This window comes from Gekko japonicus, unplaced genomic scaffold, assembly GCF_001447785.1.
Source record: "Gekko japonicus isolate JY-2015 unplaced genomic scaffold, Gekko_japonicus_V1.1 scaffold1322, whole genome shotgun sequence".
Taxonomy (NCBI): domain Eukaryota; kingdom Metazoa; phylum Chordata; class Lepidosauria; order Squamata; family Gekkonidae; genus Gekko; species Gekko japonicus.
In genome coordinates, this window is record NW_015172044.1 from 109,804 (window position 1) to 130,389 (window position 20,586).

At 49.2% G+C, this 20,586-nt stretch overlaps 1 protein-coding gene across 1 annotated transcript in view; it reads left to right on the top strand.

The window, feature by feature from the left end:
- The window catches only part of PKP3 (plakophilin 3), a 126,291-nt gene that overhangs the window by 91,409 nt on the left and 14,296 nt on the right, over window positions 1-20,586 (top strand). The window contains exons 4-7 of the mRNA XM_015420707.1: window positions 282-1,000; window positions 3,741-3,864; window positions 6,270-6,474; window positions 19,589-19,763. Coding sequence (XP_015276193.1) covers window positions 282-1,000; window positions 3,741-3,864; window positions 6,270-6,474; window positions 19,589-19,763 — 1,223 coding nt within the window. The remainder of the gene's footprint in view (window positions 1-281; window positions 1,001-3,740; window positions 3,865-6,269; window positions 6,475-19,588; window positions 19,764-20,586) is intronic.

Here is a 20,586-nt window from a genome sequence, read left to right on the forward strand (position 1 = left end):
CCAGGCAGGCAGGGGTGGGGAGAGGTGGGGAGGAAGCAACTTACCCTCCTTCTTCTCCTGCCTCCTCCTGGCTGAATGAGGGCCGGAAGCGGGGCGGCCGGAAGCAGGGGGTGGGGCTTCGTCGTGTGTCCCGCCCCGCCGTACCTCACCTGGGGGAACTGCGATCCCCCGTGATTCCCCCCAAAATGACCTCTGTTGCACACGAATCAGGAAAGGTGTGGCAAACCAGGACGTATTTCCACTGCTTTATTTCTGCGCTCTCTTCTTCTTGCATCCTGCAGATGTATCAGACAAAGAAAGGTTACAACACCATGAAGTCTACTAACTGGTCCTCCCGCTCAGCAGTGGACCTCAGACCCAACAGGAGGATGGCCTCTGTCAGCAATGGTGTGGGGCCTAAGGGCCTGAATTATGGCATGAATTACACCCTGTCTCAAGCTGCCAACTCTACTTCACGCCCCAACTCCTTCCACGAACGAAACTATCGGGCCCATCATAACTACGACACGATGTCCCTCCGTTCCCTGCGCTTGGCAGATGGGCCAGTCAGTCCTGGGGGCATAGATGACCGCTACAGCCTCATGTCTGAGCAGATGGATCCATTGGTCTACAAAAACAGGGGGGGTGGCAACTTCACCAAATCCTACACCTTTGAAAGGCAGATGAGTGCTGGATCTAATGCTGGCATGAAGGGGCCCATCAACTGGATGGATGGTGTGGATGGCCCCCCAAACAGGACTGTCATCCGTGCACCAGCCATGCGCACCTTGCAGCGTTTCCAAAGCAATAACCGCTCCCGCCTGAGCACTGGCTCCTTCAGTGCGGTCCAGTCTTCCCAAGGGGGCGTTGGGAACTCCTACGCAGGTGTAGTGGAACGCAGTTCGCGTGCCCCTTCTGTGCGTAGCTTGGCTGATTCCAACCACCATTTGCAAGACCTGCGTGCCATTGATATGTATGATGGTCACAACTCACTCATGACTCAACAGTCCTTTTCTGGTGGGTAAGTGTCCTATGATTAATGTATTGGAGGAGGGATGTTGCTGTATTTCCAATCGGTGCCTCCAAGGAACGAGAGACAATTTGAGGCTTTCCTCTAGGAACATAGGTGTCTTCCACATGTGTTATCTGCCCCAATTTCAGTGCTTTGGGGGAGTGGGTTTTTCCCTGTTTCTCCAAAGCATCGTGGTACATTTGTGCACCTCTGATAGTTTCCCAGCTTTTTTCCTTGTCTTTCTCAAACCTGCTTTGATCCAAAGTTTTGGGAAAGATTGCAGCAGCGGTGGCTGCTGTGGGTGGGAAAATTAAGATTTTCTGACTCACATGGCAGCCATTTTCCTTGACCCTGTTCCTGCGACAGCCATATTTCCTCTTCCTGCCTGGGGGGGGGGGGACTTTTTATTTTTTTAAAATTAGTACTAGAACATTGTTGTATTGATATATACATTCTACCAATAGGTGTAGCTACAAGAGAGGACACTCCACAAGAGAGGAAGCTAGAGACTTTCTTTTTCCATAAATGAAACCTGAGAATTCAGAGAAACTGCTACTCCTATTGGTGCAGTAGTATATCAGTATTCTAAGTCAGCATTCTAGTGCCAATTTTAAAATAATGCAAAAACCCTCATGGCACAGGGGAAAGGTGGTGGACACTTTTGGGGGATTGGGGAAGGGAAACGGGGGGAAAACCTGCCATGTGGAAGTCCTGTTGCTGCTGCATCTGCAGCCACATCAACAGCACATAAACCTGTCCCTGTGTGTTTTTTGCTAAAACTCCTGAATGCTTGACCGGTGTGCGCCTCTAGATAACATGATGGCGCCATGGCAGTAGGACCTTCGGGGCAAAGTGTGCCTCAATCCCTTGGCATTGCACCTCGGGAGCGGCACTACTTGAACCCCATGGTTGAGGGATCCTCTACGGGGGGCCCAGGGGGAAACCGGCACAGCTGGATCCCCTCCTGGCCACCGTGGAACAGGCCACACCGTACGGAGCTCGCCGGTGCGCACCTGCTGGGCGAGGAGCCGAAACCGGAAACCAACCTGTCCCTGTGTGGAAGACAATCTTGGGAAATGTTTGTACTTTCCAGGCTGGTTACTAGCCTGGTGTTTGAAGCAGGACCTCAATTCCCACTTGTTGCTGCTCCACATGACTGGGGAAATGCTGTCACTCTGGGGAATTTGCTATTGCTATAGCGGCAAGGTAGAGAGAGAAGCCTAGCACAGGATACAGTACTGCAAGGAAAACAGTTGGGCCTGTACATCGTCATTTTACAAGCTGTTTGTTAGGATGTTGTAATGTAACACTGAGGTCAGAGCTGAGAAACGGTGGCAGCTCCTGCGTGCTCATTTGTTAGTGACATGAGGTTGACTCCATGTATCTGGTAAAATATTATATTTGTATATAATCGACCTCACCTTTTCCTGTGATTTCTGATGCTGGGAATGCTTTTCTTTCAGAAATAATATGCAGGCAGGGTTGTATGATGCATTGGTTCACAAAGTGCACAGAATCTAGTGGGTAGCCATGTTGGTAGCCACTAGATTCAAACGTTGTTCTGCACAGAATCTGTAAGTCATTTTGGAGTTTTTCAGTCTGGAAATCTCTGGTTTCCTTTGAGAAACAAAACTGTAGGGGGAAATGCTGAAAATGGAAGAACAGAAGAGCAAAGTTTCAGAAATCTGCATAAGGCTTATAACAGAGGTCATTTTGGGGGGGAACGCGGGGGAACACAGTTCCCCCGGGTGAGGTGCAGGGGGCGGGGCACACGACGAAGCCCCGCCCCCTGCTTCCGGCCACCCCGCTTCCTGCCCTCATTCAGTTCCTGCTACAAAAAGAGCCCCAGGGACATATTCAGGGTTGTGTGATGCATTGGTTCACAAACCGCACAGAATCTAGTGGGCAGCCATGTTGGTAGCCACTGGATTCAAACGTTGTTCTGCACAGAATCTGTGAGTCATTTTGGAGTTTTGCAGTCTGGAAATCTCTGGTTTCCTTTGAGAAACAAAACTGTAGGGGGAAATGCTGACAATGGAAGAACAGAAGAGCAAAGTTTCAGAAATCTGCATAAGGCTTATGATAATAATAATTCAGTAGACTTTAGTGTTGTGCAGGACCTCGTTACGCTTCTCGCATGTCTCGTTTTCTGCTCCCTGGTCAGCGAAACCAAATTTCTGAGATTGCCCCTCCTCCCTTTAGCACACCACTTCAGAACTGCCACAAAATTAGAGACTCCTTGTCCCTGGTCACACGGAAAATTTGCCACGCAAAAGGCACGAATGCTGGGTGGATTTTCGGGGCGCGATCACACTGCAACATCTGGCAAGCGTAGTGCAGCCATGGCCAGCCTGTGGCGTGCCGCCGAAGATGTGCAGTTAAAAAGTATCTGCAAAGCTCTACTAGCAAATGGTTTGCCACGGGCTGCAGACGGTCTCATTCGGTGTGATCGCGCCGGTGCGCGCCTATTCCCTCAGGCCGTCCTCTTTGCAGCGCGCACCGAAGGACGAAACCCCAGTGCGCCGCCATTACATCTGATCGCATAATGGTGGATCAGAATGCGACAGCGCAGATAGCCACGCACGCCCCCACGTTTTCCGGCACATGTGGCCGAGGTCCTTGTGTATTTTAATTGGGCAAAATAAATATATGTAGGTTTGAATAATGGGGATCTGGATTTTTAAAAAAAACAGTGCAATATTTACAGGGCCCTGCATCATGTCCTCTTTCGCTCCACTTTGATTTTCAGGTTTGATGACATTGACCTTCCCTCTGCGGTGAAGTACCTGATGGCCAGTGACCCCAACCTGCAAGTCCTTGGGGCTGCCTACATCCAGCACAAATGCTATAGTGACACTGATGCCAAGAAACAGGTGAGGAGGATAGAAGCAGACAGGAATAAGGAAGCTGCCGTGTAATGAATTAGACCTTTGGTCCATACAGCTCGAATCTCAGGAAGTGGTGGCGGCTACAAGCATGGACGGCTTCAAAAGGGGATTAGATAGGCATATGGAGCAGAGGTCCATCAGTGGCTATTAGCCACAAGGTATAGATAGGGGCTCTGGTGCAAGTGATGCTCTGTCATCTTGGGCTTGGGGGGGCCAACAGTGGGAGGGCTTCTAATGTCCTGGCCCCACTGGTGGACCTCCTGATGGCACCTGGTATTTCTGGCCACTGTGTGACACAGAGTGTTGGACTGGATGGGCCTTTGGCCTGATCCAACATTGGCGTCTCTTATGTTCTTATGTCGTCACCTATCTTGACTGTCAACATCAGAGTTCCAGAGCCATTCCCAACATCTGTTAACTAGAGGTTCCGGGGGGTGTTGTCCCTTCTGTGTATGAAGCACATGCCCAGCACTGAGCTGTGGCCCCCACCCATAATTCATTTTATTATTTTATTTATTTTTATTCTTTATTTTATTTGTTCAACTTGCATCACAACATACAACATAATAAAAACTCAAAACGTAATAAAAACCATAAGAACCAAGATATAAAAAGCGAAACAGTTAAGCAATTAAAACAAGATGGCATTAAACACAAGGAATCCAGCGCCTCATGTGGCATTTTAACAGGCAAGGGTAGATAGCTTGATTCATAATAGGTTTTAATCCGATGGTGGGAGGTACCTAGAACATAGTGCCCCACAGATGGTAGACAGTATCTAGGAGGCACTGGGCAGCTACCAAGAGGCAGGGGAGGCTGAGAGGGTTTAACGTCCGCCACCTCACCCAAAGGCCTGCCGGAACAACTCCATTTTTCAGGCCCTGCAGAACTGTGATAGATCTCGCAGAGCCCTGATCTCGAGTGGGGACGTGTTCCACCAGCCGAAAAAGCCCTGGCCCTGGTTGAGGCTAAGTGGACATCTCTCAGGCCAGGGATCACCAGGAGGTGTTGCTCTACCGAGCGCAAGGCTCTCCGGGGCACATAGGGGGAAAGGCAGTCCCGCAAATATGCTGGTCCCAGGCCGTTTAGGGCAAGTGGTTAAGACGCTGAACTGCAGGCTGTGGAAGGTCGGTAGTTCAGCAGTTTGAGACCCGGGTTGCCGCATGATGGAGTGAGCTCCCATCTCTAGTTCCAGCTCCTGCCAACCTAGCAGTTCGAAAGCAAGACATTGCAAGTAGATAAATAGGTACCACTTGGGGGGGGGGGGAATCAAGCTCATATAATTTCTTATGAACTGCTCTCAGCCATTTGGATTGAAAGTTGTCTGAGAGTAACAAGTGGATGGAAATTTAGTTCAAGCCAATAGGCGAGGCCGTAGGTCAACAGGTCACAGTTGACCATGTCAAACGCTGCTGTCAGATCTAAGAGCAATGGCAGCGCCGGCCCACCTCAGTCCAAGAGTCTCCAGAGGTCATCCATGAGGGCGACCAGCGTGGTCTCCGTCCCATGACCAGGGCGGAAGCGGGACTGGAAGGGATCCAGAGCCTGGATCCCAAAGGGACCAACACTATTTGCAAGTTTAGTCACTAGTGTGTCTCATTGAAGAGAATGTAGCGTCAATCGCATGGACAAAAAAGGGGGGGAAGGGGAAAAAACTGAACCTAAAACCTAGAATTCAGAACCTAAAAAGGTTAGTCAAGAATAGAAGAGGGCCAACTCTAAAAATCTAATTATGAAACATACAAAAATATATATGTATTTATTAAACACAGATTAAAATAACAAATAAGGGCCCATTCAAACCTCAAATACAAATATAAAAACATACAAGGGCTGATGAGATAGACCTAACGCGTTTCGGCCTTTATATGCCTTCCTCAGAGGTCTAATACAGATCATGTTGGCTGATATACAATCATACATATACAAAATATGAAGTAAAGACCAGAAACCAATTGTTCCAAAGTTTAACCACTGGGCAAAGAAAAGAAATACAAAAATACAAATGCAACCTCCAGTGTAATCACATGTCCAGTAGTACTTCTCTCTGGTCAACTATATATTCTCCTGAGATTGTACAGCCAAATGCTCCCAATAAAATGTTCCTTAAGTTAAATGACAGTTTTTTATTATTTATTATTTATTTATACCCCGCCCTCCCCACCGAAGCAATCTCAGGGTGGCCTACAGGCCCATGGACATCATAGACAAATTAAGACAGTTCAGATGAGCCAAGCTGCTGAATGTGAATGGAGGTTGTCTGACCTGGGGGGGAAAGCAGATTGCCTTAGGTGACATAGCAACGAAGATTAGCAGAGCGTCGCCCAAGGATCTGCTTTCCTGTTTCTGTCTCTGATATATCTATACTTCTCTGCTTCTTGCCACTCCAGGCTCGCAGCCTCCAAGCTGTGTCCAAGCTGGTGAAGCTTTTCAACAACTCCAACCAGGAGGTGCAGCGCCACGCAACTGGTGCCATGCGCAATCTCATCTATGACAACACTGAAAACAAGCTGGCACTGGTGGAGGAGAATGGCATTTTTGAGCTGATGCGCACTTTGCGCGAGCAGGATGATGAGCTACGCAAGAATGTCACAGGTGAGAGACTGTTGCTCAGGGCAACTCGAGGGGCAGAAGACCTGCAGACAATAAGCTGCCCCTGAGGACACAAGACAAATAGAGGGAGCTTAAGGCTAAACAGAGCTGCGGTGGCTCAAGTGGTTAAGACGCTGAACTGCAGGCTGTGGAAGGTCGGTAGTTCAGCAGTTCGAGACCCGAGTGTGGCACATGACAGAGTGAGCTCCCGTCTCTAGTTCCAGCTCCTGCCAACCTAGCAGTTCGAAATCAAGAAATTGCAAGTAGATAAATAGGTACCACTTTGGTGGGAAGGTAACAGCTTTCCGAGCGCCTTGGTGTTTAGTCATGCCAGCCACATGACCACGGAAACGTCTTTGGACAGCGCTGGCTCTTTGGCTTTGAAACGGAGATGAGCACCACAACCCTAGAGTCAGATTCGACTGGCTTTCGAGCAAAGGAACCTTTACCTTTACCTTTTAAGGCTAAACATGGAGAGCCAGTTTGGTGCAGTGGTTAAGTGCGCAGACTCTAATCTGGGAGAACCGGGTTTGATTCCCCACTCCTCCACTCGCACCTGGTTGGATGACCTTGGGCAAGCCGTAGTTCTGACAGGAGCTGTCCTTGAAAAAGAGCCGTTTCTGTCAGAGCTCTCTCAGCCCCACCAACCTCACAGGCAATGCTTCCTCTAAGCTGTGGGGTCTTGTGAGCAAAAATTCTGCTTTGTGAGCCACTGGCATTAAAGCTGTGAGCGAGAGATTTGGCTACTGCATCAATCAGTTTGCTCTGGAGCCATCCTTCCTGAACTAAGACAAAAAGGTGTGAGCCGGAGGCTAAAGAACTGTGAGCTAGCTCACACTAACTCGGCTTAGAGGGAACACTGCTCACAGGGTATCTCTTTTGGGGAGGGGGAGGGAAAGGAGTTTGTCAGCCGCTCTGAGACACCTTTGGGTAGTGAAGTGCGGGGTAGAAATCCAATCTCTTCTTCTTCTTCGCAGTGTGAAAATGCACTGGTTTACCATCTTGGCCCCACCCCAAGTGTGTCTTAAAAGTTACAGTTGAGTAACAGGAGTACTACAGCAAAGGGATAACCAACCCCGGGCCCCCTTGTGTGACCCAAAGGCAGGCTGCTGAAAACTAGAGGGGTGGTCATGTCTGTTGAGGCACAAGTAGCTTAGCGGAATTAGAGAACTACTGCTATTGTGAATGGCCACTGTAGCTAGCTTGATTACATTTGAAGTAATAATCACGTTTCACCCTGTCCTTCCCACATTTTGTGACCCTTGAATCTGCTGTTTATTTTTTATACATCCTAGAGCTAAAAGGTCTACCTAGCGAGGATTGCCTACTTCTGTTTAAAGTGGACTCTAGGCTACCAAAGTTTATTCTAGAATAAAATCTTGTTAGTGTTTGAGGTGCCACTAGACTCCTTTTCATGTCTGCCCAAACTAGTCCCCCAGTGAAAAACGGCTTCGTCAGCATTGCTGTAATATTGCCTAGGAGTGCCTGCTTTGCATGGACCAGGGCCACTGTATGATGAGCTTCCCTTCCTCCACTCCGTGGTATTGCCTACCACTGGCAGGGGGAGGAAGAACTCACACTTTGGTGGCCCCAGTCCATACCAGGAGTGATCAGGTGTTTCTGTGGTGGCGAGATAATGTCACAGGGAGGCAATTTTGGGCCGTATCTCCATGGTAAATGTCTCAAGTTTGGTGCCGTGGTTAAGTGCGTGGGCTCTAATCTGGGAGAACCGGGTTTGATTCCCCACTCCTCCACTTGCACCTGCCAGATGACCTTGGGCAAGCCATAGTTCTGATTAGAGCTGTCCTTGAAAAAGAGCAGTTCTGTGAAGAGCTCTCTCAGCCCCACCTACCTCACAGGGTGTCTGTTGTGGGGAGAAGAAGGGAAAGGAGTTTGTGAGCTGCTCTGAGACTCCTTCCAGTAGTGAAGGGCGGGGTATAAATCCAATCTCTTCTTCTTCTTCAAGTTGTCCGGCTCTTATCCTCTTGTCAGCGTTATTACTCAGGAAATGTAAGACCCAGGTGAGAATTCTATATTACAAGGGGGCGGGACCCGCGATACTCGCGGGGTGGGGAGGAACCTCCACACAGGAGGCAGAGGAGGAAGAAGCAGGAGGAGGTAAGTCCCCCCCCATCCCCCCGGGTCCGCTCCGAAGCGAGGGCCGAGCGGATTGCCGCTCGGGCCTCGCTGCTCTCTCCCCCCCCAAGCGGCAGCGGCGAGGGAGTTCGCAGAGCACACCTGGGGACCGTACCAAGTGTGCACAAAAATCTCCCTCCCCCCTAGGTGCCCCCGATGCGCGGATTTAGGTATCCGCACGCAGGGGGCATCTTCGGAATTAGATATATAGATTGGGGGAGGTCTAAGTAGGAAGAGGATTCTGGCATGGGGGAGTAATCCCCATAGGTTGCTGCGTTACCACCTGGAGAGTCCACCTGTACCAGCAGTTGGCTGCTTAAGTGGGAGATGAGGCGGCTGTGGTTTCTCCAGATTTCTGCAGTGCAAGCAGTATCCGGACAAACAAAAAGGGGTGGGGGAGGAAAGTGCACAGAAGAAACTGCAGGTGCCTTATCGACTGAATTCAGTGACAAATTGAAAGGTACACAGGGCATGTTGAGGTCACAGTCTGGCAGTCATACCACTAGGGACGGTTTGGCTGGCAGCTGCTACTGCAATCCGCAAGTCCATTTCTGTGTGTATTAATCATTACAGCAGGACTGTTTGAGACCCAGGAATAATTTGTGGGAGTGTTGCCTGGCGTTTCAGCTGAAGTGTGACAGAAGGCCCTAAACTGAACAAGATGTGAGCAAAAGAAGGGATGGGAATTGGGCACTGAGATAAGTGTAGTAACTTTCCCAGAGTTTCATGGAGGTTGGTGGCAGACCTGAGACTAAGTAATCCACTTCTTTTTGGCTGCTGCCTTACCCACAATGGCTGTTGCCAGTGCTAGGGTTGCCAACTTCCCATGACAACTGATCTTCAGACCATACAGATCAGCTCCCCTGGAGAAAATGGTTGCTTTGGAGGGGGGGGCTCTATAGTATTACGCCCTGCCGAAACCCCTCCCCTCACCAAAATGTGCCCTCTCCAGGCACCAACCCCAAATCTCCAGGAATGTTCGAGCCCGGTGTTGGCATCCCCTACTTCTACTCAGGGACATTTATTTTTTTTCCACCACAAGGGTAGCAGGAAGCCCCCACAGTAAATCAGAACATTCAGAGTTCAGCCGATGTTGTGCCCAAAGCAGTCACACAACTCAACTAGCTCCCAATTCTTCCTCTTTGTACTGGAGAAAATAAAAACCTAATTTTCTCCAGCTCCAATGGGAACCTGAATAAGCACTGGGAAGTCTGACCGCAGAGAAGCTCAATAGAAGTCCAAAATGTGTGGGGTGGAGAAGGGGATTCAGTAGGGTTGCCAAGTCAGGTGTTGCACCGCAGCGGGGGACCATAGAGTTTTCCCTCGGATGACCGTGGCCCCGCCCCCAGCGTGCCCGGTGTGGTTGCGTCACTTCCGGGTGACACGCAGGTCGGGGTGGGGATCCCCCTGGGGCCCGATCCGCCGGCGGCGGAGAACGGGCCTCTGGGGCGGGGGTTTCCCCACCCCCCGGGGGGACTTGGCAAGCCTAGGATTCAGGAGCCCCATGCCCTTTGTATCAGGGCATGCTGGGAAAGGAGATAACTGTAGACTGGGGTGGGGGGGGAGCCTGGCACTAGGCCAACTCCCAGCTGTCTTTGCAAGGGGAGTGTTGGGGCACTGAACAGAGCGATCCAGCAAACCGGGGAGATTACATGTAGTTCTATTACAGAGTGGCCTTTTAAATCCTGCCCAACAGGTTCAGATTGTCGGATCGAATACCAGGGCTAATGGGAAAGTTAGGCCCAGGAGCAATGATGTAATGAGCTTTAACACGTTTTTACAAGCGCCGCCGTGGAGTCTGTGAAAGTGGTTTTAGCTGAACACAATTGAAGGATGGAGAGAGTAATCCCCTCCCCCAGTCACAGCCCAGGGCACACGCCTAATTCAGTAGCCCAGGCAAGCCTCTCGTGCTACTGCAGAGAAGGGTGGAGGAGAAGAGGAAGGGAGTGGCAAGTCAGCGCCCACTGCTGAGTGCGGGGAGAGGGGGACTGAACTTCCACCTTTTGCCCTCTTAGGGTTGCCAGCCTCCAGGTGGGGCCTGGGGGGGTCTCCCGCTTTTACAACTGATTTCCAGCTGACAGAGATCAGCTCCCCTGGAGAAAATGGCTGCTTTGGAGGGTGGACTCCGTGGCTGAGGCCCCTCCCCCTCCCCCAAACCCCGCCCTCTCCCGGATCCACCCCCAAAGTCTCCAGGTATTTTCCAACCCAGACCTGGCAACCCTAGGCCCTCTGTATGACCAAGACCAGAGATGTGAAGGCCTGGGGAAAAACCAGAAAAATCCGGGGGGGGGGGGAACCATTCCCCCCCTTTTTTTCCCTGAAGCCTTTTTTGTTTTTTTCCGAAAAATTGGAAAAATTGGGGGAAAAGACAAGAAAAGAAATTGATTGTGGAACATTTTATTTTAGCATGATGAATAAAATATTTTAAGACAAGGTGTTCAGATATTTTCCAAATCATTTCTAAAAAATATGTATGGTATCAGATTGATCTAATTTCTGTGCACTGAAGACAAGCAAGTCCTAGGTTACAAAATGAACTCTCCAATGCAAGAACAAGATGCATGTCTTCCTTTAGGAGGTGCTGTTGTCACAAGAAAAGAAAAAGGTTTCAGTTTTGTTTTTGCACGTGGGCGGGCATTCTGTTTGTAATAATTGTTTGGATACACTATATTTTTAATATGCTAGTTGTGATAATTTAATGCCAAGTAAAAATGTTCATAGTCATATCTTATGTTCTTAAAGTAACAGAATGACTTTCAATCTGGAAAAGAAAAAAGAAGTGCTAATTTAGCATATTTTTCAATTTTTCCAAAAATTTCCATTTTTTTCTGGAAAAAAACAGAAAAAACTTCGGGGGTTTCCCGAGCTTCAAAATTTCCAGAAATTTTACATCTTTAACCAAAACCTAACATGGCTTTTGTGCACGTCATAGTTTTTGCTGTGGAGCTAAGGTTATGCGCTGAGGCTCTTCATGTACAAATCAGTAAACACACAAGGTCCAAAGCAAATATTGCATCACTGTTTTGATTGATTGTTGTACCTCTTGTCCCAGTGACACAGCATGAATTGCAGTATTGCGCAAGGCTGACTGCTAAATCAGACTGGCTGGTTTAGCTTTCACCCAAATGTCCCCTCTTCTCCTGCACAGGTCACCAACAGACCTCCTGCTAAGTCTGTTCTGCTCCTTTACTGTTTGTCCAGGGGATGTGCTACCTGATCCAGGCCCAAACACCCTCTCTGAGGAAACAGTCCTGTCCCGTCCTCCTTCATCCTCTCCCACCCCCTTGCTTGTCCAGGCCTTTCGTCAGGAGCTGAGTGTGTACAACTTCTCAAGAACTGTAAATATCCTGCTCCCCTTGATGGAGCAATGCTTCAAAAACACCCCCTATCTTACTCTATGTGTGCCAATATTTTTGTTTCATAAAGACATTAATATTAGCGGCTGGAAGTCCAAAAAAGTTATTGGCTCAGATAGAATCCAAAACAAGAAGCAAAATCCATGTAATGCCTTTTATTAGAGCCAACCAGGTGACTAGGGCTGCCAAGTCCCCCCGGGGGGTGGGGAAACCCCCGCCCCAGAGGCCCGTTCCCCACCGGCGGCAGATCGGGCCCCGGGGAGAACCCCACCCCGGTGTGTGCGTCACCAGGAAGTGACGTTATGACGCCGGGCACGCTGGGGGCAGAGCCACAACCATCCGAGGGGGAAATTCTATGACGCCGGACGGGAGTCCCCCGCTCCCGACGATTTTCGACTTGGCATCCCTACAGGTGACACAGAACATTGTGCAAGCTTTCAAGTCCATCAGAACTCTTCATCAAGCTAGATGTTACCAACATTCAAAAATGAAGGAGGGAAAATGCACATCGGTCTTGCCAGGATTTGGTGTTTAATGCTGGCAGGCTTGGGAGTACAGCCTAAACTCTTGTGTGCTAAATCCTGATTCTAAGAAACCCTTATCTGAGTTCACCATATACCTGAACTCTGACAGCCATGCTTTCATTTATTCTGTCTTCTGATTATGTCCAGTTTTGAACAAAACCTATTCTGCCCACACACATGCATCCCATTTGTATTTTATTTATTTCATCTATATCTACTTTTCTCCCCAGTTGGGGACCCAAAGTGGTTTACAACACACTCCCCTTTTTCCATTTTATTTTCACAGCATCCTTTTGAGGTAGGTTACGGTTGAGAGTTAATCTGAGGCCTGATCCTGTCAGTGTTACAGTGAAAGGACCGCATCCAGGGAAGCCGCACAGGGAAGTGCTGAAATGAGTTCCTGGAAGACAAGAGATTAACATGTGGCAGAACCTGTAGGGCTTTCTTGCTCTGACAAGTTCATATGATTCAATTTCTCCATGCCTTGCCATAAAATATCCCAACAACGCAGAGACATTTAAAGAGTTTGGAGACGTACAAGTTCCTACATGGCCTTGACAATAACAACCAGTGTCTGCTTCTTTCTCCCACTGCCAGAGATAGTTATATGTCAGGGAGCTGCTTAGTTTTATCCTATTTTTCAAGGAGATGTTAAGTGGTTAACATGCCACAGCACTATACTCTGAGTGTTTACACCTTTGGAGGCCCTACTGAGAGTGCACACAAGCCACAGGAGGAGGGCAAAAGGTGGGAGTTCAGTCCCCCCTACTCAACTGTGGGCTGCTGGTTTGCCACTCGCTTCCCTCTTTTCCTCCACCAGTATTAGCAGCAAGAGGCTTCTCTTGGCTACTGAATGAAGAGGTCCCTTGCAAATGCAGATGTTTTGACAAATGGATGAGTCTGTATGGGTGCGGTCAGATGGCGTGCTGAGAGCAGGTTAAACTGCTCCGGTTCTGACCGGATTATATTTGATCTGGATAATTGCTATCACACTTACCTCCCTTATCCCGCTTTACCACGCAGTCGCAGAGCTCCCCGGCATCTACACTACTGACGCGCGGGAGCGTGTGTCGGTGGGTTTTTAAATTTTTTCCTCAGTTTGCACATGCGCATAGGCACCCCTCCATAGAAGGGGGGAACTACCATGGCGCATGCGCAGAACCACCAGGGTGAATCAATCCAACCCCTCCAACAAAAGACTTCCCTTTAAATGTTTGACCCGAAAATGGCCTCCGTGAGATCCCGAACTCATCTAAACGCTAAAACAAGTGACTGTTTAAATGTCGGTTTTCTAAATGCGGTGGCGGAGCTCTGCCTATGCACACACCACCAACGCTAAAAAAAAAATGGCCGACGAAAAGCTTCGGGCAGCTTTCGAGCGGGGAGGGGGTTTAAACCGGTAGTGGCTCAACACCGTGTGAGCGATCAGACGTCAGAAAAGTGTGGCTAGAACTGGAGAATCAGGAAAACACCACTTGGGGACCTGGTAGCAAAATACTCCGGTTTAAAGGGGGTTTGAGCCGGAAAGCGACAGCTGGGGATGGTGCGCAGATGTTGGGTGTGTGAACGTGGATATAAAATTCGTTGCTGAACCATCACAACACCAGATCAAACGGCGCGTCTGAATGCACCCTATCACTCCTTTTTCAGTGTAGATTGCATTTAGCTCCTGTTGAAGAATCATGTTAGGCCCCCACTGTGGTTCTGAAAGGAGGTTTGACATACTACCATGGAACTCTTAAAGAGGCCAACTTATTATCTGTTTGCAAATTAGATTTAAATTGATTCATTGAGACATTGGATGAATTAAAATTGATTAAATGGGATATTAATATATATTAATTAATCAAGTATTAGATAATAGGTATTCAATGGGGGTGGGGAGGTAGAGGGAGGGTCACGAATGGTTTATAATTAATATTTGTCCCCAGCCTAAATTTTTCCTCACTGATTGTTTTGGAAGATTCTGATTAATTAAATCAGATTAGAATATCTGGAATTAATTAAATTGGGTTTTTGTGTTTAATTTAACCAACCCAATTGCTTGCTGCAGTAAGGCAAGCCTATTAGTTAAATAGAGGGAGATGTTGGAGTATTTGGTTAGATAATTGATTAAGTTTAATTGGTTGGCCACAGCCCTCTACTGGCTGCTGGAGAGTGCAGTCTTTGGGTTGGCAGTACTGAGGAAGGGAGGCCATGCAAGGGCCAGGGATACCAGTGCTGATGGGGCAGGGGAGATACAGCCGTGGGCGTAGGGGCTGTTCCTCTAACTGGAATGGAAGAAGTCAGAAATACGGGAATGCTTGGACTCCTTCCCACCTATGTCCCATTGCGAGAGATGTTGGTTGTGGGGCAAGGAAAAATTACCCATCTCCGACACTGGTGTTATAATGCCGGGTCTATCAACAATAAGATCGATGTATTCTGTGACTACCTCATGGAGTCTCAGGTAGACCTGTCTTGTGTGACTGAGACATTGGTGTGGGAAGGTAAAACTGTCACCATTGGTGTGGGAAGGTAAAACCAATCTTATCCCACCTGGGTTCTCAGTCTTTCACCAGTCTCGAACAAATGGGCATGGCATTGCTTATCCGTGAATTTTGTTCCTTCAGGTCACTTCCTGCCCCAACTATGTTGGGCATTGAATGTGTTGGCCTAGTGTGTGATGTCGGGGAGAATTTGGCTATCCGGCTGGTGTACCGACCGTCTAACACACCGGCAGATACCCTGTCTGGCCTATTAGATGCTATATTGGGTTGGGCATTGGAGTACCTCAGGCTTTTGGTCCTGGGAGACTTCACTGTCCATGCTGATGATGCAGCATCTTCTCAGGCTATGGGCCTAGTGTTGTCCATGGAGGCACTGGGACTCTCCCAGTTTATATCGACTCCCATGCATCAAGCAGGCCACATGCTGGATTTGATTTTTGGGATGGAGATAAATGTGGATCTGATGGCTACAGATGTAGTCCAATGGGACCACTTTGCACTGAAGGTCCGGCTGAACATACCGCGCCTCCCCTGTTTAGGTGGTGAGTGCATTTATGCTCGCCCGCGGAGCCAAATGGACCCATTGGATGAGCTGGTGGAGGACTGGGAACACCAGTTCTCCGAAGCCATTGATGAGATCACCCCCCGGCACCCTCTATACCCTCGTAGCAAAGAAGTACCTTGGTATACCTTGGAACTGCGGAGGATGAAGCGGGAGCTAAGACGGCTAGAGCGAAGGTGGCGGCGTGCTCGCAACGAAGCATCATGAACATCTTATAGGACACTTACGAAAGCCTATGAGGTGGCGGTGAAGGCTGCAAAGAAAGATTTCTACGCACCTCCATTGCGTCTGCAAACTCATGCCCAGCCCAGTTGTTTAGAATTATTCGGTCTATTACAACTCTGCTGCAGGGCAGACCAAACAGTAGGGAATTGGCTATTGGCTGTGAGGCGTTTGCGAGTTATTTCGCAGACAAGATGATGATGCTCCGCCATGACCTCCGGACCACAATTGAGGCAGTAAGGGAACCGGAAGCCCCTTGTCCGTCTTTGGGTCCAATATTGGACCACTTCAGGTGACTCTCCCGGGAGGAAGTCGACAGGATCCTGGCAGCTGTGGGACCCACTACCTGCCTCCTTCACCCATGCCCTTCCTGGCTAGTGAAAGCTTGCGGGTCCCTCTGGGGGAAATTATCAACTTGTCTCTGTCTACAGGGACTTTCCCACGGGCTCTGAAGGAGGCGGTAGTCCATCCGCTCCTGAAAAAAATCAACACTGGACCTAGGCTTGCCAAGTCCCCCCTGGGGGCGGGGAAACCCCCACCCCAGAGGCCCGTTCCCTGCCACCGGCAGATCGGGCCCCGGGGGGAACCCCACCCCCAAAGTACGCGACGTGCACGTCACCCGGAAGTGACGCGACCACGCTGGGCACGCTGGGGGCGGGGCCACGGTCATCCGAGGAAAACTCTATGGTTTTCCCTCAGATGGTCGTGGCCCCGCCCCCAGCATGCCCAGCGTGGTTGCGTCACTTCCGGGTGACGTGGATGCGGGGGGCGCGCGCTTCGGGAGTGAACCGGGAGTTCCCCGCTCCAGATGAATGTACGACTTGGCAACCCTAACTGGACCCTCTGGTCCTGGCCAACTACCTCCCAGTGTTGAACTTACCGTTCCTGGCCAAGGTGGTTAAGAAACTAACTGGAACGAATATGCCCACAGTTCTGAATATGATGCGAATTTACTTCCCAAAAATTTGCAGATCAGATACTTGGGTTTTCAACGCTTCATTATTCCATCTCTTTGGAATTAGTTAAATGCTTAGCAGGGCTTTAAAGTAGGGTTGTTTTTTTTAAGTGGTTGATTGATGTTTGCTTTTTTTTTAACATTGATTTGCTGGTTCATTTCAGCTGTACTTTAAATAGCATCATGTGGGAGGCTGATTGCTAGTGCTGCAGTTCAGAAATGACTATGAAGATGTGAACAGTTTCAAGGGAACATCCTGCATATAGAGGCCCCAGTCGAATGGTGTCATTTAAAGAGTCCCAATGAAGTCTGCATAGTAGCATACAGAGATTCAGGGCGATTCTGCATCTAACGTTCACTCCACATTTTCTCACCTGGGAGGAAAAAAGAGCAGCTCAAAACAACATTCAAATACTCTGGGCCAATGCCCTACTGACTAGAAAGACACTCCTGAACGGCCATAAAATGGCCATAAATCTATGCAGAAGATACCATAAAATCCAACGATCAAAGGAAGAAAAAGTGGCATAGAGTGTGGTAAAGGTAAAGGGTTTCCCTTGCTCGAAAGCCAGTCGAATCCGACTCTAGGGTTGCGGTGCTCATCTCCATTTCCAAGCCGAAGAGCCAGCGCTGCCCGAAGATGTTTCCGTGGTCATGTGGCCGGCATGACTAAACACCAAGGTGCACGGAACGCTGTGACCTTCCCACCGAAGTGGTACCCTATTTATCTACTTGCAATTTCTTGCTTTCGAACTGCTAGGTTGGCAGGAGCTGGAACTAGAGATGGGAGCTCACTCCGTCATGCGGCAACTTGGGTCTCGAACTACTGAACTACTGACCTTCCACAGCCTGCAGTTCAGCATCTTAACCACTTGAGCCACTGCAGCTCCAGTGTGTAGAGTGTGGAGGTTACCATAAAATCCGAAGATCAAAGGAAGTGAAAGCAGCCTGCAATGCAGAGGGGAATTTCTGCTCCAACCTGGGTTTGGTAAAACAACGGAGGGAAAAGCCAGTGCAGAATCAGCCACTGTAAACAAAAAAATCCTAAATATCCACCCAGGATCTTTCCACCCATAATTTAAACCCATTATTGCAAGAATTGATAAAGTGGTCACTTCTTATGAAAGGAAGAGCATTTAAGTTTTATTGTCTGAAAAATAAAGGCTGCAGTCACACAAACTAAATAATCAATTTTCAGGGCATTTTCCAACTGGATTTTACCATGTGAACTGGCAAAATCCAGTAGGAAATTGCACTGAAAGTGGATTGTTTAGTGTGTGTGACCGCAGCCTCAGTGTGAACTAGTGGATGAAACGTTGAGGCACTTTGGTGTGAGTTCAGCCGTCAGCTTCCTGGGTGGCCTTGTGCAGAACACCATGGGTCTCCCTCAGTCACATGACCATTATGACAGAGGAAAGCCACTAGGATGAGTTGCCACCTTTTAGTATGGAACCCTTGTACTATGAGCCACATTCACCTGAGGCCCCGAACATATTTAAGTGTAAGTTGAGCCCAGGATGCGGCAAGTTACAACCTTGAGCCGTGGGAGGGCATTTATAGATCTGGTCTCTGTGTCAACAAAAAGGTGGCCTCTTGTGGTTTCCCCACATAGAGACTGGAACTGTGAACTGGGACTCATTTGCTTATCTGTGGTCCTAGTCACACGTGCTGGAAAACGCAGGGGTGGGGGGGAGCGAGCCTATTTGTGCCGCAGTAATTTGACCCACCACTGCGTGATCAGACGCAGCGGCGGGTGAATCGGGGTTGTTTCTTTGCCGTGTGTTTCCAGCGCGCTCCATCGAGGGATCAGTGACGCAACCTGAGCGCGCTGGAGCGATCACACGGGAAACTCCGTCTGCGGCCCATTGCAACCAATGTTCCCTCTAAGCTGTGGAGTCTTGTGAGCAAAAATTCTACTTTCTGAGCTCCTGGCATTAAGGTTCTGAGCAAGCAGTTTGGCTGCTGCATAAGTTAGTTTGCTCTGGAGCCCTCCTTCCTGAGCTAAGACAAAGATGTGTGAGCCGGAGGCTAAAAAACTGTGAGCTAGCTCACACCAACTCAGCTTAGAGGGAACACTGATTGCAACCCATTTGAGACTGCATTTTCCCAGGTATTTGTCAACTCCACATCTTCGGCGGAGTGAGATGGGTTGCCGACGGGTGCAGGACGCTTGCCAGATGTTCCCGTGTGATGGCGCCATTAAAATCCGCCTGGCAGTCATGCCTCTCGCACGGCTACTTCTGCGTGTGATCGGGGCCTGTATATTTTAAACAGCTGTAACATCTTGTAACGGTGGCTCAAGTGGTTAAGACGCTGAACTGCAGGCTGTGGAAGGTCAGTCGTTCAGCAGTTTGAGACCCGAGTGTGCCGCATGACAGAGTGAGCTCCCGTCTCTAGTCCCAGCTCCTGCCGACCTAGCAGTTCGAAAGCAAGAAACTGCAAGTAGATAAATCGGTACCATTTTGGTGGGAAGGGAACAGCGTTCCGTGCGCCTTGGTGTTTAGTCATGGCGGCCACATGACCACGGAAACGTCTTCGGACAGCGCTGGCTCTTCGGCCTGGAAACGGAGAGGAGCACCGCAACCCTAGAGTCGGACTCGACTGGCTTTCGAGCAAGGGAACCTTTACCTTTAACATCTTTTACATGTTTCTTGTGAGGATGTCTATGAGAAGGATTGTGAAGCAATTTGCACCATTCAAGTGTGTCACAGTGATGATGGTTGAGAGGAAAGGGCAGCCTCCCAGGTATAGAATAGCCACACCTACCCACGAAGCCCCTCAAGGTGGGACTTTGAATTCCGACACAAGCCAAGGTGCACTCCTCATTTAGTTATGCAGCGATGATTGTATTTCCTTTCCCCACAATTCTGCAGGCATCCTCTGGAATCTGTCCTCCAGCGATACCCTCAAGGACCGCCTGGCCCGAGACACCCTGGAGCAGCTCACACAGCTAGTTTTGATCCCTCTGTCTGGCACAGGCAGCGCGGCTGTTATCCAGCAAAATCCCTCTGAGGCAGAAATCTTCTACAATTCTACTGGCTTCCTCAGGTACCGAGAAAGCTTCCCGTTACCTCTTCTAACTGAGGGGAATCTGTATTCTGTGATCATTGTATCTTGATGACATCTGTTCAAGAAGGCTGTGCCTAGTGGAATAATCCTGGGAAGTAGCAGGACTGTAAAAATGTGGGCACATCTCCCTTTCATATTTTACAAGCTGCTTGACAGGCCAAAGTAATGCATATTATCAGGCGGCAATAAAGTCCTGAGAGAATCATTCACTTACAGTCCTCTCTAATTGTCAATCTAGTATATTTTTACCCTGCTCTTCCTCTGAGGAGCTGAGAGTGATATACATGGTTCTCCCTGATCCATTGTATCTTGGTAATCCCGTGAGGATTAGGCTGAAAGTGACTGGCCCAAGGTGACCCAGGGAACTTCATGGCAGTGTGGCAATTAGAACATGGGCGTACTAAATCCTAGTCCAACACACTAACCACCAGGGCTATTTTTGGGCAGGAACGCACAGGAACGAAGTTCCGGCTGGCTCCCGAGTTGGCCACGCCCAGCAGGAACTCATTAGCATAATAGACCACATCCAACAGCAGGAACTCATTCAGATTGGCTACATTAGGGGTGTGTGGTCTAACATGCAAGGGAGTTCCTGCTACAAAAAAGGCCCTGGGTTTGGACAACAAACAAGGTAAACAGAATAAGAAGCAAAAGGTGGGAGTGGCTGGATGACCACACCTCTGGTAACATGGGTGTGTGGCCTAATATGCTAATGAGCTGTGCTATCAGGGGTGTGGCCTAATATGCTAAGGAGTTTCTGCTGTTGGGTGTGGCCTGTTATGCTAATGAGTTCCTGCTGGGG